The 26,898-nt window shown below is 40.3% G+C and overlaps 1 protein-coding gene across 2 annotated transcripts in view; it reads left to right on the top strand.

Annotated features, from left to right (window-relative positions):
• The first annotated feature begins 6 nt into the window (after nt 1-6).
• Nucleotides 7-26,898, top strand: part of PRKAG2 (protein kinase AMP-activated non-catalytic subunit gamma 2) — a 232,676-nt gene continuing 205,784 nt past the window's right edge. For both annotated transcript variants that reach the window (XM_082479602.1, XM_082479601.1), the window contains exon 1: nt 7-255. In XM_082479602.1, the coding sequence (XP_082335728.1) occupies nt 157-255 (99 nt within the window). In that variant the 5' untranslated portion in view covers nt 7-156. The remainder of the gene's footprint in view (nt 256-26,898) is intronic.

The raw sequence follows: 26,898 nt of genomic DNA, 5'->3' as shown, positions 1-26,898 counted from the left end.
CTTCATTCCTAAGGCCGTTAAAAAAAAAAAAAAGAAAAGCAAAGAAAAAAGAAATAAGGAGCCTGGAGTAACTGCGGCCGGTGGAACGGTGGGGAGAGGTTGAAGAGGAGCCTCCCTCTCCAGATCCATCGCCCAGCACCACGCCTGGGTGAAGGGATGGGAAGCACTGCCATGGACAAGAAGAAAGATGCCTCCAGCAGCAGCAGCAGGAAAAGCTCCAGCCAGAAGAAACTCATGTTGCGAGTGCACATCCCCGTAAGTGGCTCCTCGCTCTTCCTCCCCTTCGGCAGCTGGCCGTGGCTTGGGCGCTGGGACATGTTTTTCTCTGACATGTAGCACAGCGAAAGGCGGAGAGAGGTGTTTCCTGCCGCTGAGGTCTGGAGTTTGGGGGATGCTGGGCTGGGGAGTGCAGCCCGTGCAACAGACGAGTCCTCCACATCTGAGGTGGGTTGGAGCGTGGGGGGCTCTCCTGGTCTCTGCCCCCCGTGCAGTGCTGGGAGCTCAGTGTGCAGCACCCGCGGCACGGAGGAGTGAGGATAATTCCGGCTGCACCGCTACTCCCCTGCCCTGTGCTGTGGGTTTGGTTCAGTATGTCTCATCCAGTTCACACACAGACTCGCAGTACGGTTTAGCGAAAGGTCTGTTCAGCCCCGAACACTGGTCTCAACATCCCCAGGTTTGGCTCTGGGAACTGTCCGTGCCGTGTGGCTGAATCAGTGTTTAATCTGACTCTTCCCTCTCTCTGGGTCTAATCCACATCTGAATTTCCCAGGGCTGGGGAACCCAGAGCTCGCTCAGATTTGGACACAAGCAGTCTGTTTATTGCCGAAAGAGCAGGGACAGTTGTATTGCCATGGTGCAGCAGACTAGTGAGCCATTCAGTCTGTTCACTGAGTCTTGTTTTGTATATACAGACTATAAAGAAACATGCAAGAAACTATGGTATATAGATACGGAATAACCTCAGACCAAAAGTTTCTCAGTGAGTACTAAAAGGCTGGCTGGCACTGTCCTCAGAGTTTACATGCCTTTCTGATTATTGTTTTTCTTTACTATTAGGATGTTCTTGTTATCTATGTAACTGTTTAGGTTTTCGTTCTCAGTCACTATGTGCTTTTGGTTTTCTGGCAAGAAATGGCAGCATCTCTGTATCTTTTTTCTGTGCAGTTGGGTGGTTTTGGGCCTGTTTTAAAAATCTCATTATATAAAAGTGGGAAACAGTCCTACACGTGTCTCTGCCAGGCCACTAGGGAGCAAAAAGATATTTCTGGTTCTATGTTTTTCCTTTGTTTTAGGGAAGAATAAGAAGTCAAAGCAAATTTATTAGGTGTCTTGATTGTGTGGAATAAAATGGCGGAGAAATACATGGCTCTTCTGCAGATTTCATTTTTCTCTGGAGAGGAATGCAAGCCCAGGAGTCTAAGCCAAACTTCTGGAGTTCTGAGTGCACTCAGTACTAGGATAAAAGGGTCTGTTTCTGCTAACATGGGTGTTGCCTATGAGTTTGTGACTGCAGTTTTTAGGCAATAATCTTTGCCATGTTACCACTAGTATTTCACAATAGGGATGTAAAATACCAAGAAAATAAAATGTACCACACCAAAGTGCCACTCACTCTGTGCACCTTATTCATTTCCATCCTGCCTGCTGCATTGTCTCTGCCGTCTCTTTCCATAGCCCCCCTCCCACCTCTGACTCAGTCTAGCCAGGAACTTCAGTGTGGCTGGATTGCCATCTCTGCTCCAAGAAGCTCCATTTTTTTTGCCTGCTAAAGAGCCATAGGTAGTATGGGAGATGCTGTGGTTGCTGCAGAATTTTACAGGATCTATCTGGTGCTTTTGAAATATCTTCCGACCAGCAGATAACTGTGGCCACACCAGTGCTACAGCACTTTTCCCCATTTTATGGTTGTGAAGCTAAGGTGAAAAAAGTGCCTAAGTAACTTCTTTGCACTTAAGCATTATTGACAGAGGAAGGCTAATGCTTTTTCCTAATTGCCTTCTTTCATCATGAGTATTGCGTTAGTTCTGTCTTGGATGGAAGATCATTAGTAGTGAGCCATACTTTTTCATGTTCATTAATCTCTTGGCTTCTTTGCTATGCAGCTTGTCACTTAGGTAGTGGTAGTTATTCAGACACAAGCCTGCAAATGCCTGATATTGCACTGAAGTCTACATGAGTTTTATTGTTCACCTAGTTAGAAGCAATTCAAGATTTGGTAATGAAATAACACCTTCCATCCCGCCTCTCCATCCCCAAAATATGATCCTTCTGTTCCATTCTGCATCATTCTAGCATTCCTCAAATGGACTATTGGGCCCAGGATCTTTCAGGTTGTACTCACATTTTTGGTGGTTTTCTGGTATATGGCAGAATTTAAATATGACTGTGCTATAAGAAAGAACATTTTTCTCATTCTCCTCATTTGACAGTGGAATCTGCATTTGAAAAGATCCATTTAGACTGTTTTTTTTTCTCTTTCATAACGTTTTCTTGGCTGTTGTTTTGAAGCATCATTCCTATTATTTCAGTGGCGCCTGTCAGTGTAGCTGTAGTTGTCAAGGGAGCTTTCACCAGACAGTAATTTTTATTTTGTTCATCCTCTTCTTTGTTTTGCTGGGAGATCATGTTTATTGCTGAGACATGTAATTCTTGCTCATTGAGATCTTCAAATTAGGAACAAGAGAAGGACTAACAGGGTCTGAGTAGGAGGGGAGAGAGGAGTCAATTCTGAAAGAGAAAGCAGTGGGACAGAAAGGTACTGTTGTGATGCAGGCTACCCTAAAATATATTAGTCACATAGAAATGCTGACTGAAAGAGTAAGACAAATATTGTGCAAAAAAAGAATAACGCAAAATATGCTACAATTAGGTTAGAGGATTGTGGAATAATAGACATGTCTGAAAAGGAAGTTGTGTGCTTTTCTTCTCTCTTCCACATATCTTTATTTTTGGGGTTTGTCTGGGAAAAATGGATCAATTTAAGAAAGCTGGTTTTGTGTCTTGCAACACTCCAGGGCATTTCCCAGGTATATCTTTCTCAAGCAAGAACACAACATTATACAAAAAATATGGAAACACTCTATTTTCACCTTCTTTCTGTGTTCAGTCTCCTTCAGCACAAGTGGGTGGTGCCCAACCTATGCTTCTGCTTCTGGGAATAGTGGTAGACCACTAAGTTCATGCCAGTTGGGTTTCCTAGCAGCTCTCAACTTGTTCAGTAGCCAAGAGTAAAGTGACAGCCACTGTATGCTGGTAACGTGTCAGAGAAATATTTGCTAAATTGCTGGACTGATTGAACAACTTTTTGATTTGTTTGTTCGTTGTTTTCTTTGCAAATACACAACTGACTAACAAACTAATAATTGAGATGGACCATAATATAATTGCAGGAGCCTTTGTAAAGTAGAGGTCATATCAACATCCATCTTCCCCAGCAGCGTGTTTTGAAGTCTTGAAATTAGAGATGCCTAAATGGAAATTTCTGGTCCAAATATCTTTGAAAGCTGCTACAGATTCTAATAGAAACCTTTGCTATCTAGATGCATCACATTTGTAATATGAAGACATTAGCATTATAAAATTCCTTTTTAAGCCATTAGAAGTTAATGCTTGTACATTGCTTTGAACATTTTAAAAACTCTATTCTAAGATGGGACATAATTGTCTGCTGAGTAGGAGCTCACAGCAGTGAGATCAGCATGTTCTTTTGTCATCTTGCAAAATTGATCTGTTCTAATGTGAATGTTACCATTGTAATCCTGTGTTGCTGCAAAAAAAAAAGGAGGGATTCTGCTCTTGCTTTGAATTTCATCTGGGATAATTCAGTCAGTGCCAGTAAAGTTATGTTGTATTTATGCTAGCGCAACTGAGGGCAGAATCTGTCTCAAGAGCTTCACCAAGGCAAGTGCCAAGCACCTGCTGCTCCCAGCAGGTGGAAATTGCAGAACCTTGGCACTTCCTTGGAGTTTTCCCAAATACATCACAAGGTGACTTTTTATTCAAAAGAACAAAGAGATTTTTTCACAATAAGGACAAAAATAACATCTGCAAATGAATATAAAAACATCTTTCAGTTCAGTGAAGTGACTGCTGCCTCTGGTACTTCAGCCCTGAGAGTAGAGTTGATGCAGTAGAAGGATGCTCTTGGAGATCATGATCTTTTATTTTCAATGTCGCACAAACAAACATCTCTGTACACTTTCTCCCATTTCTTTGTCAAACTCTATGATTTTGAACAGGGTCCTCAATGTGCATATTTATTGCTGTTTCCAGGCCTGTTGTTATGTCAGGATGCCAGGCTGAAACATCAGATGGCTTAAATATTTCTAACCCAATAGACGACAATGATGTTCTGACAGCTAGTGTTGGCTCGGGCTCTGCCCCTCCATCTTGCTTTCCACACTTGCAAAGTCATTAATGGCTGCATGCCTAATAAATCACTGTGAAATGATTTTGTTCTGTCACAGTTTTGCAGGCTGCTTGTTGACTCCCAGTAATTGCTGGGTGGGCTGATGAGAACAGCACTTCAGTCTAGGGATCACTTTAGGAAGCTTCAGATGAGGAATAAGCTGATCAATTCTTTCAAAGGATATGAGGGAATCAGCTTCTAATGTGATCTAAGAATGAAAAAAATAAAAAAGTTTGTTTTCTTGGGAAAAGGAGGTAGGGGGAGAGGGAGACAGAGAAGAGAGTAATGTTTCCCTAAAATTAAATCTGCAACTGTCCTCCCCCTTGCTCTCACAGGGCAGACTTTGAGTTGTCCTGAGGCTCTGTGGCCTTGAAGTTTAAATTTGGATTCCTCTCTAAAGGGCTGATATATTAAGGATCTGAAAGCATATTAAGGATCTGAGCAAGAGGTATTTGCTCAGGAGTGTTGAGATTGCACTTTGAATCTATCTGGAGGAAAAAAGAAAGAATTCGTTTGCAGTCATAATAGCTGCCACTGTAATTAAGGAAGCTCTTAGGTTTTTTGGTTTTAAAGCATAACACAAACTAATAATCAGCTTATTGAAAAGGACTGCTTCTTTAAAACATCACTTTTTATGGTAGGAGTTTCTGTTCCTAAATGGTGTCATCCAATCTTCTTTATTTATACCTGTGAGGCTGTGAGGACTGTGGGCTCAAAGGAGTGTGAATTTCCCTGGAGGGGCAAGTCATGAATGTGGAAGGAACCTCACAGAAATGTGGATGGTGAGACTTTTGCTCTCAGGAAAGGTATTGGGAATTACTGAAACAGAAGAAAATGTCATGCTTCTAGAGGGATCAGGATTCAAATGGAAAGTAGGGATCTCCACCTGCGAGGTTCCAGTGCCTGTTCACAGACCTGCAAGGTTCAACTTATGCCAAATTTCACCTGGGCACCACATTGCATTCAAGAGAGCTGCTGTGACCAAAAGCAGAATTTGACCCTGAAGACAGGATTCACCAATCAGTTTGGTGATGATGTACGGACAGTCATGGAAGTAGGTTGGTGTGCCTGTGTGCTGGCTTGGCAGGGCTAATGGGAATAGAAAGGAGCCAAAACTGTGTCAGCATGGCTGTCGGTAGACCAAATTATGGACATTCATGGTGACCGAAGTACCACATATAATTCTCATCCCTTTGAAGAAGAGCTGAATTTATATCAAAAGGCATCCCATGCACAGGGAATCATAGAATTGTCTAGGTTGGAAGGGGCATTGAAGATCATCAAGTCCAACCATCAACCTAACAATGCCAAAACCACCACTAAACCATGTCACTCAGCACCACGTCTACCCTTCTTTTCAATACCTCCAGGGATGGTGACTCCACCACTTCCCTGGGCAGCCTGATCCAATGCTTAACAACCCTTTCTGTGAAGAACTTTCATAATGAAAGAGGAGAGTTGGTTATGAGAGAAATGAAGCATCAAGGAAGGCATCAGTAGCAGAGAGGAGATGTCTGTCTGGCATAGAAATAGCCTCTTTAAGGGCTACATTACCTTAGGCTGATCATCAGGCTTTTACAATTAGCCTGCTTTCAGGGCCTGATCTGGTTGCAGAGGACTGCTCTCAAATTTCTACTATTGTTTGCACAGTAGACATACTGGAGAAAGTGTTATGGCCTAACAAATAGGGAGAGTTATGCATGTCTTCAAAGACAAAACGAAAAAGCAGCTTGCATATATCTTGAATGGAGCATGTTTTTCTCCTGGAAAAGAGAACTTGTGTATACACATGAATATAAGATGCCATCAATAAATATAAAATATTATTGGTGGTTTGGTGATATAGTGCTATGCTACTACTGAACTATTTCTATTAGTAGAATTGATCTGAAACAGTGATGTATATGACAATTTCTGCTGCAGAATGAATTTTGTGTTTATTCTTTAGGTAGGAACTGGAATATAATGGTACAGTTTAGTATTTGCTTCTGTATTACTCTCTCCTAAATTGCTTGCATATAACTACATATGAAATCTTTAAAGCATGAAAGCATTATTTATACAGTAGAAAACCAAAACATAACATGATACTTCCGTTTTTGACATTGAGGATTCATAGAATGGTATATAGAGTCCTTAAATTTTCATATAATTTAGCATGACAGTAAATTACATTATGTTTGCGTGACTTAGTGGGATGCATAGCAAATGCGTTGCAGTATGTTTCACAGTTGTCATTTGTATCACACACCGTGGTTGTTCAGACCTTACGGTCATTATTGCAAAGGGTGCCTGTGACCTTCTGCTCCGAAAACAGAACCTATGTCATAAGTTGAACACTAAATCTATTTTTGCAGTCAGGGTGATGTAGCTATATGCCTTTTTTAAGCTGCTGGAGAACACATTCATAGATCTGGAGTTTCATTAGGAGGAAGTGTGTGCATTATAAGCATTATCTGCCAAGTTATCAAGCCTTTATCAATATTTATTCACAACAGGCATTGTGCAACTTTCAGTCATCTTTTCATGTTGTTAATGCTGCTGGAACAATGAAAATAAGAAAATACTTGGCTTCTGCCAGCTGAAAAAAGAAAAGCTATCGGAGTGGTCAGAGTGCTGGTTGACAGCACTAAAAACCACAGGATTTTCCTGCTCAGTTGCAGACTTAGTAGTGGTCTTTTATGAATGACTGAAGTTCAGATGTGGTTTGTGGAAGCTACATGTCTGTTGATTCCTTTAGAAAAGTTTGGAAACAAGTTTTGCATGGAATTAGAGAAATCAATACTTGGTGAGCTAGATTAGGGGTAAAATTTGAATCCAAGCATGAAGAAACATTTCAATGAAGACAAGCTCTCCATAGAAAAGGTGTAGTTGTAAGAATGTGATGGACTAAACAGGTGCAATTAGCATTGCCTGTAGCCTGTCTAGTGGAAGAAATGGATTGTTACCTGCATGCCACTTATTTTGAATGGACTCTACGTGGAAATTAGGAAGAACACCTGGAATTACGCACAGAATCCTGAAGTGTATCACAATGACTCTATTTTTGCTACCTATCCATAATCTTTGACAAGTTTCCACAGATTTAGGACTGTTCTATGCCTTTAAATAGTTGTGCATTTATGCTTGCTAAGCCTGTGTTTTCTTGCTTTTGTTAAAAGGTGTAACTGCTAACAAGTGTTTTTACAGAATCATGGAATAGATGACGTTGGAAGAGACCTCTGGAGATTGTCTAGTCCAATCCTCCTTCTGACCCTGCGGTCAGCTAGAGCAGGTTGCTCAAGACTGTGTCCCATCAAATTTTGAATATCTCCAAGAATGGAGACTGCACAATTTCATTGCTCTGAAGGAATGCATTTGGGCAAGTGAAAGTTCCTTGAGACTAAATATTGTTCAGCCACTAGTCAGGCACATTGAATTGAACTCCACAGTTGGTTTGATCTTGTCCCAAAAGCATAGTGTCCATCTGGGGAGCGAAATTGGATTTGGCCATGTAATGTAGAGACTTCAGGGAAAAGCATGCTCTGAGATGGGAGTTGAAACTGGAGGCACAATAGTCCCAACAAGGCTTGTGGAAGAAAGAGCCAGTAAGGAAGAAATAAAAAAAAAGTGCTTAGTCAGTGTTAATCACAGTATGTATGGGAGTTTGCCAGCTTCTCAGTAGAGCATTGCATCTCTGGAATGTGGTTTTCATCATGTGTTGTCATTCTTTTTGCATAAATTAATTAGAGGGGGATTTGCTGTTACTGAGTATTAATCATGGCTTCTGTGTTGGAATTATGATCTAAACCAAGAGGCATGAGGAAAGACAGTTCAGGGACTACATCCTCATCTAGCTGTCTGAATCTGCTGTATTGCCTGAGGTTGGGCAGGGGAGAGTCCTTGATGTAAGCTTTGCATTGCTGAATGGCTGAAGCTTGAGGTCCACAAAGAATAAACTTTTAAAGTACTGGTGTGCCACATTGAAACACTGAAATGTCTTATGGGATGTTCTTTCCATCCATGACTGAATGCTGTTGAGCTAGATGTCTACGCATGCATAAGGATACATATGTTAGTAAAGACAAACTAACTGAAGAATTTAAAGCCTTGATAGATGTTATAGACTGGAGGCACATGAGAGGAAACAACGTTGTCCCTGTAGAACTGATATTCAAGTAGATGGTTGGAGTTTAAGCAACTTGCTCCATGTTGTACATGAGGGTGACAGTTGGACTCATGGAATCTTGAGACCTAGTTCATTTATCTTGACCATAAGCCCAACCTTCTTCCTATGGTATTTGCCCCATCAGGATCCATGTACAAGCTCAACCTAAGTCAGCAGTGGTGGAAAGTATTTTAGCTTTTGCTTTTCGAAAAAACGTGTGAAGTGAAAGGATTCCAGTCTAATATCTACAGACAGTCCTACTGTGTCCTAAAATAACACTGTTAGGACTCTTGGCAGTCTGGTCAGGAAAACCAAGGATTGAGGCTATTAGATAAATAAGAGAAGACTTAAGAGAAACTTTCAGCATCAAAAGTGGTACTTCAATGAGTGTGCCTAATTTTCACACCCTCCATGAGGTTCATGTGGTTGTTGAAAGTTGTGAAATGTTAGTTGTCTTTTTTTTTTTTTAATAGCTGGTGGCACATCAGTTGTAGAGTTCTTGAAACAAGGCATCTGCGGCCATTTAGCAAGTAGTCATCTATAAATTCAAGCAGATGGGGTTTGGGAAACAGCACTTTGCCAGCCACATTCAGCCTACAGCACCCTCCAAAGAGTTTGCAGGCATCCTGTCTCCATTCCTGCACTCCACTGACTCCAGTCGCTGGAGCCGGACATTCCCCAATACTGCTGCCAGCTAGTGCAGGAGAGAGAATACCAGTGTGGTCTCAACACTATTCCTGGATACGCCTTCCACTAATACTTGATCAGCTCTACATTTTTATGGGAAAACGGAGAGCTTCTACTGTCTGAAAGGTTGAGCCAACATTATTCATAAACATAAGATTTATAGCCTGAAATGAATGGGAGGTAGAAGATGTTATTCAGCTGTTCTCTTTGCCCTTTGTTTAGCTAGTTGATGTTAAAGGTAAATACTAATTTAATAGAGTTATTTTAGTTGGGTGACGATTAATTATACATTTTCCTTATATTTTTTATGTTTTTGAGAATGACTGTATGTGCTCTAAGCTATGCAGAGGCAGGAGGGTACATGCCAGCATTTTTCTTCATAGTAATACCGGTAATTCAAAAACTGCAATTACTTCAATTCTTTTTTTCTGTTCTGTGTACTTAGAGATCTGGCTCCTTTCACAGTGGCAGACCTGTGGAGGCACCATCAGTTGGCATGCAAAAGTTGCTGTTAAATGAACTCTTCTGATTTTCAGCTGTAAAACACTGAAGTCAGTAAAAGAGGAAACATGCCTTACTTAACCATGTAGAGTAGCAGGCTAGTCTCCACTACGTAGGAAGAAAAAAATTGTTTTCACCCAGTGTTCATCCGCTGTCCTGGTGGACCTCAGCCAATAGTTACCAAGGCAAAGCAAGCTGCTGTTCACCAGTGGACATTATTAACAAATGATGTGCATCTTCCTATCTCACCGCAATGCTGAATAAAACATGTTGCCTTATAATGCCTTCTTAGTTAGCCAACATATTTTATTTTCATGGTGTACATTGTGAGATAAAACAAGTGGGTGGTAACTTGTTAAGCCTTGGTAACTCATTCACTTTTGATGTCCATCTGTCTATAATCTGAGATCCAAAATTCTGAGAACAGTTGATTCAAGTTTACTTGAAATGCCATTCACAAGATTAATCCTTGAGAAAAAAAAAAAAAGGTGCTAAGAAGCCTAGTAGTTCAGAGAGATGGGATTTTCAAAAGAATTTAGGCACCTTAGGTCCCTTTGTAGTATTGGAAGATCCTACTAGTCCACTTGCATCAGGATGTCCTTAAATACATTTGAAAATCAAGCTTTACATCTTTCAAGCTTTAGAGATTCTTCCCCCTCTGCTATTTATACCTGTATTACAAAATGGAAGCTGATTTTCCTACTTTTCCATTCCCAGTAACATTCTCTTGTACCTGACAGGTAAATGGAAGAAAAAACCCAAAAGAAAACAAGTCAGAAGCTTGTTTTTCATGGAACAAAGATTGAAATTTATACTAGGAAGTAATTTGGTAAGAGATAAATATCAGCTGTTCTCTTGATGATAAAGACTGAAACTAATACTGATACTTAGTGCAGTGCAATCCATTGTGACACGATGTCTATGTACGACCTTATGTTTGACTGAAAGTGATCATGTATTACATATGATAAAGACTTCAGAAAGATATCCCTTTTCTGTTCCTTTCAACATTTCCATTTAACTTGAGAAAAAGCTGCAATCATTTAAAATTTGAGAGGATTTTTTATTTGTGTGTTTTTTACCTGTGTAAACTTTTAAAGTTTTGCAAACTACTGTAGGCATTTAGTGTGTTTAGACTCACTGGAGAGAGACGGGAGGATGCAGGGGAGCTCCTCAGGTTGTGGGAAGCTGATGGGGTAACCAACTTAGTCTTTGAAATGTCTCTGTACATACCAGTCATAAGACAAGCTTTTAGCCTTGACTGTATTTGGGTTGAAGTAACTGAGGAAGAGGCACACACATAAAAGCGAAGGCTAGTAATGTCAATGGCAGTGATCAGTATATGCACTTTAACGTATGAGAGCTGGAACACACAGGCTGAACATCTGGGGACATACGTCTGGGGATCAGCTTCTCTTGGAGGAATGGTAAAATCTAATGTCTCTGGACTTTAGCAAGAAAATGAGAGGAAGTATTAAGTGTACACTCTAAGGAAACATCCATTTTCAGAGAAGATATTTTTAAGAGTTGATTTCCAGAGAGCAATAGGTGCCTTTGATTATGTTTTATGGTCTTGAATGTTCTGTGCACTTGACTAGGTTAATTTAAAAAACATGTAAGGACACAAGTGCAGAGCCTGTGTGCTTGAAGGGAAGCTGCCTTGTGTGCAGCTGTTTACTATAAACTGAATACATTCAGTGTGTATGCACAAGCTGGCAAATCGCTCATGTTGCAGAGAAATGAACTGTGATGGAAAATGCAATAGATATTTAATTATTTCAGAAAAAAGCACATTATGAATATGATTCTGCCTGATGTTAAAACATCTGGATTTAGTTTCTAGCTGTACTAAGATTATTTTCGATTTCATATCCTGTGTTTTAATGTCACAAAACAAATAGAACAACGAGCTGACTTTGTATCTTGACCTTTAGGCTGTTTTTATTTCTGGTGGGGTTAGGGTTTTTTTTGGTTTACAGGACTAAATAATTTAAAGTGCAATCACCTGGGCTATTGCGCTAAGAGATTAACACATATTAATTTGAGTCCTACTATCCCAGATAGTTGTAACCAGGACTAACTTTCTTCTTGCTTGTCTCTGTCTGCTTCCCTGCATGCCTCCAAGTCATGTCACATCAAATAATACATGGTCTTCAGAACTCACTGGGGGAGAGAAAAGTCTGGGAACAATGTGAACATGCACAGCCAGGCACTTCCACTAATTGTTGATGTGGACGATGGAATACAAAAGCAGAAGGAGGGAGGGAGGGAATGGAAATGTGTCTTGGTGTGGAAACGACTGCGTAAAAACAAATATGCCTGGGCTTGCTCATTGGGAATGTACATGTTGCACAGGAGAACTCCCACAACAGGAATCCTCTGCTTTAGTCTGCTCCTGCCAGATAATTTTAGAAGGTTTCTTTTTTTTATTTATTTACTTCTAGAGGCTTTCTTGGCTATTTGGAGATGGGGACTTCAGCAATCATGAATTGTAACAGGTAGTGGCAATTTACTGCTGAGCTAGCTTGAAATTCTCTGTTAATTTTTGGTTCTAGTTATTTGGTATTGCCTAAATATTGGGAATCGGAAATTTAAATTAATTAATTATGAATGTAACATGCTAGTGGCATTTCAAAATATATTCTGCTGAAGTGGAATTAAATATCCAAGTGACGCTCTTCCATACTGTGTCTTCTAACCCAGAGCAGGCTGAAGTGCTTTGCAGATCAATTATATAGAATAAAGTAAACAGAATAAATTGACATATTTCAGGTTTTTGACTCATAATGAAAATCAGAATTTCTGGTCAAGAACTGTTGTGCTGAAATATCTACACTGCATTTTGCTTAAACTCTGAAAAAAATCAGGTAAAGGCAGTGATGAAGTAATGATTATTTGGTAAAATGAGCCAAAAAAAAAAGGAACATTTATCCTACAGGATAAGAGCTATATGAAATGATAAGCGATTGAAAATGAAGTTAGTAAAGTTAGTGAGATGCATAAAGTAAAAAAAATGAGTAGATTTATACCTTATTACACAGTGGAACTTTAGCTGCACAGGGAATCTACCAGCCCATGCAGGGATTCATCATTCCCTGGAGATGGAAAGACTCTTTACATCAAGGAAACAGAAAACACAAGTGATACACAGGGCACTTGCATGTTGATCTATGCCTGCAAGATCATCATACTTACGCTGAAAAGTAGATATTTCTGCAGTGAAATGCAGCAGCTGCAATTAGTAATCAGCAATGCAACACAATTGGTAAAAATCCAGATACTTACTTTATCCATTTACTAAATGAATCGCAAATGTCTAACTGAACTGAGAACTATTATGGAGGGAAAAGGAAAAGAAATAGCCAGCAGAAACACCAATTTGTTGATTATATAATGGACCTGTCATTAGTAACTTAATTATGCCAATGCAATTGCTTTTTCTCCAAGGCAGATACTTGTTCCTACCAGGGCTGATTGATCTGGAGAGCCTGAAAGAGTTGGGGCTGTTCAGCCTGGAGAAGAGAAGGCTCTGGGGAGATCTTATTGTGGCCTTCCAGTACCTAAAGGGGGCCTACAGGAGAGCTGGGGAGGGACTTTTTACTAGGGCATGTAGCGATAGGATGAGGGGCAATGTCCTTAAACTGGAAAAGGGCAGGTTTAGATTAAAAATTAGGAAGAAATTTTTCACTTTGAGGATGGTGAGGCACTGGAGCAGGTTGCCCAGAGAAGTTGCTGAGGCCCCATCCCTGGAGGTGTTCAAGGCCAGGCTGGACCTGGCCTTGGGCAACCTGGTCTAGTGAGGGTGTCCCTGCCTATGGCAGAGGGGTTGGAGCTCGATGATCTTCAAGGTCCTTTCCAACCTAAACCATTCTATGATTCTATGATCTTGAAAAGCAGTCTGATTATGCCGGAGTGTGTTTTAAATGGAAAATAATAATAGAGTTAAGGAAGATGCAAAACTATTTACCAGTAGAAATATGATTGCTGATAGCATTGCAGAAAAGTGAGAATGCAGAAAGATAAGCTGGTTTGTCCAAGGAGTTAGATTTATCCCTTTTCAGTTAAAATTATGTAAATTAAGTGCTGTGAAAGTTATCATGAGGACAGCCCTGAAGACTGATTGTGACTCAGAGCGCAAATCCAGTTCATCATATAAAATTCCTCACAAGAGTCCATTATGGCATTTGTATTTTGACAGGCAGGATTGGCCTTCCAGCAATTACCAGTGAAGATACTTATCATTGTAGAGTGGAAATCCAGCTTCTTGGTACTGGGTTGGGAACGTCATTTCACAGCCATTTCCTAAACATCTTTGCTAACTAAAACTGATTTTAAGCATGTTGCCAAAAGATCTTAGTTTCTCGGTCTTCCTCCCAGTCTTCCAGTTTTCACATCAGATTTCTCTCTATTATGTGTTCTATTTTTGTAATCCTCTGATTTCTGAAAGCCACTGTAACCTCCACACAAATAATATTCTTTTATCAGTTTTCCCCCAGCCAAAAGCACTAGATGCTATCTCTAGATACAGTTTCTAAAACCCACCACAATCACAAAATATGAAGACCACAAAAATCAGTCTCTCAGTGTTCCGTGTTGGGTCTTTATGGAAAGGATTTTTATTTTTGTTTACATCCCTGAGATGTGGGCAAACTTTAAGGATACTTATCAGGTTTTTCAGAAATTTTGATGACTTTGGCTGCCCAGGGGTGGGATACTTAATGCTAATGGGAGCCACAAGGCTCCTGCTGTTTCATGGAGGATACCCACAATTAGCATTTTAGGGGATTTAAACAATTTTTTTTTTGGCTTAAGTGACCTGTTCAGTGCAGAGCAGGGAGCGGCTGAAACCTGCTGGAAGAAGATATCGAGCTGTATGAGCTGCTCACCACTAGATATGCTGGGTCTGATTCTGGTGTCCCCTGTCATTGCGGAAACTGCTGTCATCAGTGGGGTTGGAGCCGGAGGCACTATGTCTGCACCGGATGAAAATATTAAGATTTCATTATGGTTCTCTGCAGGTTAGAGGGATGGGAGAAGGAAACACCTAAAGCTTGTGAGTGTATAAAGTATAAATGAGAAAAGTATGGTGTACTGGTAAATAACTTGTCAATGGATGCCAAAATATCAGTTGGGTTTTTTTTCAATTTTGCAATAATTCAATTTGACAAACAAGTTTCTTCTGGATGTTCTGCTGAGAGCTTTCTTTCCTTGCAGACAACTTTTACAGTGCTGCTTACCACAAATCTTGCTACATTTAACAGGACTGCAAAATGCCTGATATAAGAGATCTGCGATCGGAGAGTGATATAAGAGATATAAGAGATCTGAGATCGGAGAGTGAAACCAGGGTAGAGTGGTAATATATGGCTAATGCTATGATTCACCCTCTCTGCTATACTGACTGTGTTACAACTGTAATTCTGTAGCTGTGGTTTCTTCCAGTGGTCTAAACGGGGAGGCAGGTAAAAGGTTGAATTCGCTGTGAGCCAGAAAACCTAAAATATCTCTGTGGGTATTGGCGAGGTGCCCAGACCAGAATAAATATGTTCAGCCTTTCTCTTTCACATCCCCCTTGTAGAGACAAAATACAAAAAGGCCAAACAGAATTCTGACAGGCTATATTTTGTTTAAATAGAGGCCTGGTAACTATATGAGATCAAGAGACAGTTATAAGGCAAAGTCCTGTACTTTATATAGATTTATAATAGTCATTTAAATAAAATATGCCTTTGTGCACAGGCTGAGGATTTGTAAATTCAAACTGTTTTATGTATGTTTGCATAATATATGAGGGGTTTTTATGTGTAGTACATATACTTGGCTAGATTTTTTTATTGGAATTATTGTGGTGATTTAGTTAATGTTGTTTTCTTTTCTAAGCATCATGTCAGAATTTACCATGATCTATTTAGTAGAAAGAAACCTTCTTTTATCTGTCCCAGTTTGTCCACAAGGCCAGTTCTGAGTAAAGCTTGACTTTTCCAAGAAGCTTCCAGAAGTTCCAAGAAAGGTTCATTTCCATCTGGTAATTAATTAAAAATAGGCCTTAAGAAGTTCATATTTTCCTTTCTAGGGTATTCTGTTATTTAGGCTTTTCAGCACTGCTGTCCATGAGTCTGACTATGTGTCATTTTACAGAACTGCTCAGAAAAGGATCTGTGATACCAATGGAGGGACAGGACTTAACTCCGATGGCTGGAGCTGGAGTTCTTGGTCTGGCACATTGGTTGGGCTGCACAGGAGGTTTTAACATTGGAAAGGAAATTTAATTATATGTTTTGGCAGTAGCCTTAACATTTTCTTGCACTTGGCTTTTTATTGTTGAGAAATTACATGTGAAGTAACTGTGACTGGTGGCACATATTTATATATTTTATGTATGACTTCAAAGCAGAGCGAGTACGAATGTTCCTCTTGGTTAAGTCTTTTCCAAGTACATGTATTCATTAAGCTGACCATAGAAATTCAGTCAAACAGAAACTCAGCTATTGCTGGTAATTCATTAACAGATTGATCTAAAACTTTGTCCAAAGCTTTAGTTTCCGAATCAGGTTGTGAATGTCTCATTTCCTCATCAGTCCAAAAATACACAGTCTATTTGGTGGTTAAGGCCAAGTCAGCCAGACTGCGAGCAACAGTATAACCTCCTAACCACAAGCTTGCTTTATCTTGGATCCAGCTGTGCTTCTCCTTCCACGTGTCAGGGCTGTAGAAGAAGAGGATATCCTTGAAGTATGAAACATGGCAGTCTTGACCCTAACACCCTGATGGCTTTGTACTTGATCTTGAAGGGAGCATGTAGCCCAAACCAAGCGCTTGCTCCACTGACCTTCTGGCAGTTCATTACTTGGCTGGGTACAGAGTATGTGGAGTAAATTCTGGAACTGATACAAACCTCCTCATGTGTAAAGCTCTGAAGTGCTTTAGAAGTTATGTTTTGCTATATATGACTGACATGTAGATAGATCTGGGTCAGAGATCCCTAGGTGTTTCACTGGTGCTTAGCAGTAATAGGAAAATTTACGCAGGAATTCAAGAAAATTACTTCATCTGAAATATCTGATAGGGAGGACTTTGCCAAAAAATGAAATGTGTGGAACAGAGTTTGGCATCAAAATTCATTTTCTAAAGGAAAGTATTGTGAGATCTTACATGGACACAAGTTGTTTACTTCTCTTTCGCTGGAGAAAACTGGGGTTTTGTTCATTCCATGTAAACTCAAGTGCTTCTGTAGCACTTTGCCTGCCTGCACTGGCCCTGGTTTGTATGGGCTCCTAGTGAACTGAGTAATATCAATGCCCTAATTACTCTGAATCTGAAATGTAAAATATCACCAATCATCAGACTGTCAGTTCTTGGGTAATTGCAAGATCCTGATATTCCCCCATCTCATCCATATGCTATTCAGTTTATCCTCTGTAGATCATAGCTCTTATCAGACAAGTGTACTCTCTAATATCAACCTTCTGTGCATTCAAATTTTCACTTACACCTTAAACACAGGGAGACCTGCTTTATTTAAACTTGCCAAAGAAGTGGACTTTTGGAGGATATCCAGGATTTTATCGATGGGGTATTTGATCCAAGTATTTGTTTTAAAACTCTCCTCAAAAGAAAGCCTGGTGAGAGAGCCAACATAACGTAATAACCCTAATGCACTGCCCTCCTCCATCTCCTTCCTTCTGCAAACTTCAAAATGTTGAGGAGAAATGGTTGAGTTAATAACACCCACGTTGTCCTTAAAGTATTGTTATTTCTGATTTAAAGCTTCGAAAGCAAAAATATAACAAGTTACTTGCCCAAGCCTATAACAAGCTGGAAAATAGAGCTCAATGCCTCCCTGGTCTTATATGTAAGCTAAAAACCCCATCATGCTTAAAGCCAGACTGTTCGAGGTAATTCAGCACTGGCAGATGTCTTGGCCCTCTCTGCTCCTGATTCTGCACTAACTTTGTATGGGGCTTTTCATATATAAGATCAACTATAATGAGGGTCCCTTTGGTCCCAGTAGTTTACCTGTGATGAGGTCTGTTGCCAGTCTCCTGTGTCAATAAATTTACTGCCTTCAGTTGTGGATGAAGTCACTTTGTCCCAGTTGAGGCAAAATCGGATAGCACCGTGAGCCTATGGCTCCCCATAAAACATCCCTTCTCTGCCATTCATTGTTGTTAAGGCTGATGGAAATAAGCCAATGTTAAATAAGGGGTGGGAAAGTATAGCCTTGCCTTAAACTGAGTACAGCTGCTCTTTTGTTACTCAAGTTGTATGCAAGGGCAAGCAGTGTTTTGGCATGCTCTTGGCTCCGTAAAAGCACTGCTGAGGGAGCAACGGAAGTTACTCCCACTATTTTAAAAGACAGGTCACCAGACTCCCAAAGTTACAGCAGCTGATGCCTCTGGAGAGCTGGCTGTTCCCTAAGCCCTGGGGAGAGCTGAGGAAGAGCATATGCTGCGAAGGACGCCCTCACCGTGGGAACTGTGGTTTGAACCTGGAAAGACGGTGACAGATCAGTTCAGCATTCTCCCAGTGAGGGTCTGTTTTTTCTAGATGTGATAAAAGTAGTCTTCCAGGTGGCTGAGACAGGTGAAAGTAGGGACCATGGTGGCAGGCTGGTCAAATGCTTGAAATACCAATGTTGTATATTTCTATGTTCCCTCTCCCATCAATTTTTAGGAAGTTTCAGGGTTTTTTTTTTCTTTCTTTTCTTTCTCTGTCCTGTTTTACTTGTAATTTCACTTTTAAAGCATTTTCTTCCTCTTTCTCAGCTTCACTTTTAAATCTATTAAAAAGAAATTTCTTTCAGATTCACAGAAATAGTGTTTGCTTGCTTGCTTGTTTTTCCAGCCTATTCAGTAGGTTACAGAGATAAGTTCTGCTTGTTCGTTAATTTACATAGGTAAGATTGTCTTGATTCCCCTTTGGAGTCATTATACATCTCTTCCTCAAATTCTGGGGTATTTGAATCTCTTGTATAAGCAGATGATATGTTTTTATGAGTAGTAATCCCATGTTTGCCATGTATATATGTATATGGGTGTGCCTGCATACACCCATATTTCCATGTGTATTTTTGCATATAATCCTTGCAGCACATTTGGTGTGAGGTTTTCGAGAAGCACCAGAAGCATGGAATTAGGGAGCAAGGACTTCTTATGACAAGTTTAGTATGTTTTGATGCAGGTTTAGCAAAAGAATATAGTTGGCATACTCTGAACACTGAAAGGGTTGCTGTCTGACATGTAGCCACGTGTTGTGGACCAGTCTTTCCAAATTCGGAAAACAGTTCAGAATTAACCTTTTTGAATCATCCTATATTTTTATGCTGACCCTCACATTTTACATAGAAGGACTCCTTTCCAGATGTCTGCAGCTGTTCTGATCTTCCAGTCATTCGACATCTGAACTGTTTCTGTTCTGCAGATCTGACAGCTATTGAGTCTCTACAGTAGGAGCAGAAGTTCTTGAGCCTAGAAAAAAATCCTAGAAATAATTATTGTTCCTTTGCTTTCTTGCTCTAGAAGATGCATAAAGCAAGAAGGAGCCTTCTTTAACCTGCCATTTATTTCCATTTCCTGCTCCTGTAGGAAAATCCTGTAGGTAGCCCCATCATATCTTCCCTGTAATAAACTTCATCGGTCTGAAAAGTAGGGATGCTCATTAGAGCTTTCCTCCAGCATCTCACTCTTTTTCCCTTCTAATTTCCAACCTAAATTTATTCGCAATCAATTTCCATTTCCCAATTGCACCCACAAAGTGTCCTTTATCTCTCTCCTCCCTTGTTGGTGTTTGCCTGCCTTATGTAACTTTGGAGAAGGATCGCATACACTCTCAGCTGTCAACTGTGAAACTAAGCGAGCCAACCTCTTTTAGTCACGTCCCACAAGAGAGACTCTGTGTTCCTCTCATCGTCAAAATAGTCTTTTGGTGCACCTGTTCCCAGCAGAATTAACCTTTCCTGAGCGCAGATGACCAGAACTGTACACATTATTCCAGATGAGTTTTCAGAGTGCTAATATATATATGGTATTAAAGCGTTTTATCTGCTCTGGAAGCTTTCTGATGTGTGCTTTAATCACATGCGCTTTATTCATAGAAGCATTACAACTATAGCTCCCAGTTAACCTTTCAAGACAGGTGCACTTTGGTTCATTTCTATCTAGCTATTGAATGCTTTTTTAGAAAAAAATTATAGTCCGTAAGTACATAATTTAGGGATTAAACTAAATTCATTAAATTAAATTTATTAAATTAACTTCATTTATATTTCTCCACTCATTGATCTTATGCAGTCCTTCCTGTGAGATATTCTGGTCCTTCTGTCAGGGAGTGAGCCCAGCAGCTTGGTATCATCACTAAGGTGTCTGGTTTAGTTTAAACATATTGAGGTTGTTTACCTAAGTTTCAGTAAACTGTTTCATGGAAAGATTATTGCTTCTCTTTGCACTAGGGACTTGAAATTCCTGGTTGTCCTCCATGCTGCCCAGGATGCCAGCAAGAGAGAGCACACAAGATTCTTCCTTACTCTCAGCTCCAATAGCTGGCACTTGAGTGGCCCAATGTGGCAAAGAGAAACAACAAGAGGATGTACAGGGGGTAGCAGAGGGTTTGCTGTGTACAAACTAATCTTGGAAGAATTTACTAAGAAATTGAGATCTCTCCCACAGCTGTCTGGCTTATCACTAGGCCTGAGTTGGGCAGAGTCTCACAGTGATGGCACAAGACAGATCTGTGTTTATCCCATGAGACCCGACAAGATGTCATGGTCTTAGTGACAGTGATAGATCTTTTCAATTAAATATTGTAATTTTTTTTATTTGACAAATAATATTTTTCTAACTTTGCCTTTTTTATCCTGATGCTAGCTAAAACCTAGCTTGAAAAAATGTACGTCTGAGGGGAACATCTGCCAGTTTGTCAAATTATATCCCACTAAAACAGGGGTTGTGTTTGCTAAGCATTTGTGTTGTGTTTGCTATAGGCTGTATAGCCTACAGACCTCTTGTTGCAGAACTATGAGTCAAAATAGATCAGTTTAGTGCAGGAAGACAAAGTAATTATCTGACCAGATTGTTAAGACAGAATTAAATGCGTTTAGTTAGGACTACTTCTGTCATCCTTGCAGCAGTAGTAGCTGTCAAGAGCTTTAAATTTACAGTAGAGTGGTTAGGGCAAGCGGATGGGGTAGATGTTAGGTGGTTTGACTTAAACAACATGACCTTTGGAGCTAAACCTGCTTACACTTTGTTCTTCCTCTGTTTAGGGTAACCTGCTTTTCACACTTCTTTTGTGTATAGTGGATTGCTCTTGAGAGAAGCTGAGTTCATTCCAAGTAGTTGCTCAGGTTCTGCTTAAGAGTCTTCTCCAGCTGGCTTAAGAGGCTGATAATGCTTGAAATAATTTTTAAAGCTTTGTTTCCTTTTTCTTTCTGCTAAATTTTATAAACTTTTCTTATCTCCTTCCCCCCCCCCCCCCCCCCTTCTCTCTTTCTATCTGTTTTATCTGATCTCTTTGCAGAGTGTGAGCTGCCCTTTTTTTCAGCGATGATATTCAAGGGAAATAAAAGGTTAATACAATATCTGGGCAAATAATGAGTCCTTTCCAGCAGTGCTACCAGCCGAATTGGCTTTCAGCTGCATTGTGTGCTGAAAACTGATGACTTACAATTGGCTAAAGCTGACAGTGGGGCTGGAGCAGCTGTGGTATAGCAGGACGGCAGAAACTTGCAGAAACAACCGGTTTCGTTAAAGCTGAAAAAGAATGTCATTTTCCCCCCTTCTTGTGTAAGTAGGCGCTCTTGTACTATTAGGTACCTGGTGAGGAGCAGCAAGATTTCAAGAACAAAGCTGTTTGCATTTATGTAAACTAGTGTAGTGAAATGTTTAAGTAATTTGTTTGGCAATGCTTATGCTTTAGTAAGGATTGTTTTTTTTCTTTTCTGATGGATTTAGTGCTTCTGGAAATGTTGCTGGATTGACAGCCCTGTAGTAGTCTTTTTATCCAGAGAGCAGGTATTGCCTAGCCCCTGGCCTGGCATTGCCTTTGGCTCACCTGCCAATCTAGATCCTCTTGAGAGGATGCTGGTGTCCATTTTGGTGGCTGTTCACCCAGCCACCATCCTGTGGAGGTCTGAGAAGCTATGCTTTGCTGAAAGCTGTGATAGTTTTATGTTGCAGACAGTGGACCATTTGAAATTCAACCAAGTACAAATTGTGGCAGTGAAGCTGATTTATGAGGGCACTGCCTGGGAGGGCTGCATGGCATTTGCTGTGCCAAGGGAACTGTGTCTCTGGTGATTCTGGAGAGAAATCAGCTGCTGCTCTCTCAATTATTATTCCTACCAGGTCCTCTTTCTGCTCTGCTGCTATTAGGACCAATGTAGTTCCTCCGGAGAGGATTTTCTTCTGGGCAAATGTGTTTTTATACTGTTACCTAGAGTCTTTTCATCTATGCTAGCAATGTTACTGCTGCTTCCCCTGGGGCTTCAGCACATACCCTGAAATGCGTCAGTGTGTTGCCATAAATGCTGAGCGCTTTGTTGTTTCCTTAATCCATGCTGACTCCATAGTTTCTGGGTATTATCAGAAAAGTGCTCACCTCGGTAGCAATTGCGTATGGTCCAGTGGACTTCACGTTCTTGCCTGCGTCATCACATGAAGCGGCATTAGAACTGGCTAGATCTTCCCTCCAAAGAGAGGAGAAAACAAAGGGGAAGGAAGAGCATAAGTGGCTCTTCTTATCAGCAAAAAAGAGGATTTGTTTTCGCAGACTAAGCTGCTAATGCTGAATGACATAAAGAAAGAGATAAGAGAGCTGCTAAGTCTTTGAGGAGGGTTGTGGAGACAAACTATGCTCTCCAAGGAGAATACAAAAGACAAAACAAAGCAAAACCAATGCAATTATGGAAAGGAAAAAGAAGCCCTTCCAAGAGGAAGCTTAGCAGAGAAAATGGGCAGCAGGCAGCAAAATTATGATGTCTACATCAAGGAAGCCAGGGCCAATAGTGAAGATCATCCTCCAAGTAGCAGAGATAAGATCAATAAGAAACAGAAGAGAAATTTAAAAGGGTTAGGGGCCTAATTTTTCTCACCTTTCTCCAAAATAATTTACTATGGCTGCACTGCCTGGAAAAGTTACTCCATCAGGATGGGTTGTTCCTGTAAAAACTCCCCTGGCTTCTGTTTATTGGTAAAAAAAAAGCTTCCAAGGCCAAAGGTTAAAATTGTCTTCTACTTATGTTGTAGTTATTTCCTGAAAGAGAAAGAAGTATATAAAACACCAGAGAAAGATATTCAAGAAAGAGTGTCTTTTTCAAAGAAAGGAGCTGAAGGACCAGTCAATGGGTTTGAGTACTTAGCTGGGAAGCCTAAATCACCTTTGCAAAACACTAAAAGCAAGATAAAAATTTTGCAGTGTGATGAGATTAGGTGAACAGGCTGCAACAGAGGCGGCAGAAAATCTGACCTTTGCCCTTGCTTAAGTACCCAGCAGATTACCTGTGGAAAGAGAAGCTCCTGGTAAAAGCTGTGATGAGATACCTTAGTGTTCCTGACAAATGTGAGAACTTCGTAAGAGTGAAACAGAATGTCCTGAGTATTGTCCAGATCATTGATGTAGTTATGAGTGGGATGTGGTGAAAAAAACTGGTGGAAAAAGCAAGACCAGCTTGCTTTAGGCACTCACCAGGCTTTCTGGCATTGGTGATGTCTGTTAATAAGCCATTTTACCTGGTTTCTTAACTTTACCTAGTAAAAGTGGAAATGGACATCTGAAACAGCATAGCCATACATAGCCTTGTGTATTTTGGTATTTCCCCCAAATTAAGCTTATTTTAGTGAGCTGGTATTTTAGCACTTTAGAGAAATAGAAGTTCCACTGATTCCTGGCATGATCTGCCCTTACTCCTTGCCACGGGTTTTGATATATTTGCCATCTGAGCTTCTCGTGTGCTGGACAACACAAAGCAGGGCAGCTTCAAAACAGAACAGTCGACTTGTTATTAGTAGTTTGTTTGTTTGTCCTCAGGCCTATTTATAAAAACAGCCCCAGGCAGGGAATTCTGCCAGCAGCCCAACCGCTAAACAATTACAGATCTTTTCTTGGAGCAGTGTGTTCAAATCTATGCAATAATTCAGCAGCAAACCATGGCTTCTGCTCACATGTATATGAAAGTAGCCATTTTTGTGTGCGACACTTTTTTTTTTTAAATAAAAACACAGTCTCAAAAACTATCTGTGTTAATGCATATAAAATTACAAAATTTAACTTACAGACATCACTGCCCATTTAGTGAAACCAGGCCCAGTAAGATAACACAGAACTCAAAAGGAAGTCAAAATGGTCAAATAAATATTAATCAAAAACTATACATAGCCTGCAAACTTGGACAAGGAATTCAAGGGCCTGGTACTCACAAAGGGTCAGGCTTTCCAGCTCCCTCCGGTTAGGTTTAAGCAAAAAATAAAAGGAAACCCCTCTGCGAGGGAGAAGATTAATCTTATTTTGAAAGAACACGGTAATATCTGGTTTTATCAGTGATATGGGGCTTCAGAGATTTCAGTTCACGAGTGTGATAGATAGTTGATTGGTTTTGCACGGTTGGTGTCGCAATGCAGATGAGATGCACTGTCTAATTAGTGGATGTAGAATTATAGGGGCCGAATGGTAGTCCCTCAATGGCAAAAATATGCTACAAGTAGAAGGAGGCCTAAACATTTGGATCAGGCTTTTGGGTTTGTTCAGACTGCTGTAACAGCATAGCAAGAGGATTTTGTGAGAATAGCATGTTAAACAAGAGACAGTAAACAAGTCTTGTAAATCTAACGAAAGGTGTGAACATTCAAGTGAGACTTTGGGGGGAAGTCCTCTCCAGTGGAGATTGCAAACTGCACAAGGCTGGATCACTTCCAGGTACGAAGTACAGAAGTCATGAACCAGAACATCTCTGCTTGGAGAATGTGCGTTTTTTAACCAGCTTGGTTGTATTTCAAGAGTTTGAAATGTTCTTTCTGAACTTGAAATATGTGTCTGTGTTTGCTAGATGTGACGCAAGGTTTTGACAGTTTTGCATTTGATTTATAACTTAAGCCTTAAGGAAGACCTAGAATTTGGGATTTAACCCCAAATTAGTGTGGGATTTGTTAGATATTGTTTAGATATTGGGTTTTTAAAAACTGTTATTTTATTATTGTTTTACTTTATTCTTCCTTGGAAGGAAAACAAAGCAAACCTGCCTGGCTGCTGCCATGGAGAGGTGTGGCAGGGACAATCTATCCCTCAGATAACTTAGTCCCGGATTATATAAATACACCCTTGAACCATTTAATCCCTCCATTGATGTCTGAAGATTGAAGCAAATCCTGAAGTAGCTCAACTGCTGTGCGTAGGATGAGAGTTGGAAACTCAGAAACCCCGTCTCCTTTTCCTGTGCACACGTATTTCTGGAAAACATGCTCTATTAAAGGTATGAGGGGGCAGAGTTGCTGCATCTTCGGCACATACAGCAAATTGGAGGGATACGGCACATGGAGGGAGGATGCCCACGGCAAGCTAATATATAATATTGGATTAAGGAGCAGATGGAGATTTTAACAGTAAAGTGTTAAGTTCTGCAAAGTTAGTGACCTACTGTTTCTTTTATGTTTTTTATTTTACTATTTTCCTTTTTCTTCATCTTCATTACAGTTAAAAAATGGGGAGCTGAGCAGAAATGTAACTCTCAGTTTCAGTTCCTCCTTTTTGCACAGAGCCTGTGTTGGATTGCTCTGATCTCCCTTCCCTACAGATTATTCAGCCACTGTTCCTTACGTAAAGGGTTAAGATCTGATGATGTTGAAACCAGTCTCCTGTTTACAATCATTGCAGAACTGTGGTATGGAAATTTCCATCTCCAGCAAGATTAAAAAAAAAAAAATCCCCGCTGATTTTGTGAACATTTAGATCCAAATAAAGAAATAGTGGCTGAATCAAGCGTATTAATTCTGATTAGCACATACAGTGTGTTCAGCCAAAGAGGTCTAAGCTAATAGCCCCCCATCCTCTGAAGAAATTAGCTTGTTCTGCTACTACAGCTGGCAAAAGTTTTTCAGTATCAGCACAGGAACCACAGTTTCACTTGCAGAGGTACTGCTCAACTCTGATAATCTTTGTGTTGAGGTCTTCTAAAGTGCAGTGCTTCCTTCTTTAGGGAGATACGATCAAGGTAAAAAATTATTGACTTTGTAACTATTGCTAGCAGTGGGTTAACTTTTCTTGTTATTTACCTCTTTCATCTGTTTGGGCAATGACGAATACAAGGATGTCAATACTTTTGGAGAGTAGAGTTCATAGTGCAAGATGTCTGGGGTAGATTAAAGTCTATGATTTCATTATTTTGGGAAGGATAAAATGATCTGTGGATCCTGCAGGCCTTTTGAAGAAACTAGACAGTTTCTTAACTTCTCTAAAAGCAAGACCAGTGCTGTCTCTATTTCACGTGCTAAGTTTTACACATTTCCAGGCTTACAAGGGATGTAATTTCACATAGAAGTTGTGTTGGATTTTCCATATCAATTCTGAGCGCTCATTAATAAAGCCCCTATCTCCCTGCAACCACAGATGCCTCTCCTGCTCCTTCCAAAGCCCAGCGGTGTAACAGTCACATAATGTTTGCACAGTGCACAGAAGAGTACACTGCTTGTATTTAAAACACTGAACACTTCAAAACTTGCATTGAAGACTGATATTTTCTATTAGCCCTAGAATTTAAATTATTATTGCTGTGTTAAGTTCTGATAGTAGCAGATTACAAAAAGCAAACTTTATGACAGAATGCACAGTTGTGGTTTTGGGAAGAGGTTCTTTCCCAAACTGATGCTTTTCAGTTGTGTATGTGTTAAGGTTTCTCAGTGGGCCAGTCTGTGAAAGAGTATTTGATGTGTTTGTGAAACTGTATTGCTGGTCTGTGTGCCGCTGAGAGGCAGGAACCAACTGATCCTTTTCTTGTGGGCTGTATGCTTAGTGCTCACTTGAGCACTCTTATACGCTGGCTAATGAGTTTGGCGCTCTCAGCATCTTCAGGCTGCTGCTCTAAGTGACTGTTTTTTCATGAGAGCAAAATTGAGGGTGTTCCACTTCCTCCTATTTTGCTTTTAGGACAAGTTATAATTAATCTTCT

The sequence above is a fragment of the Vanellus vanellus genome, assembly GCF_965231255.1.
Source record: "Vanellus vanellus genome assembly, chromosome: 2".
In the NCBI taxonomy this organism is placed as follows: domain Eukaryota; kingdom Metazoa; phylum Chordata; class Aves; order Charadriiformes; family Charadriidae; genus Vanellus; species Vanellus vanellus.
This window is presented reverse-complemented; position numbering and strand designations above follow the sequence as displayed.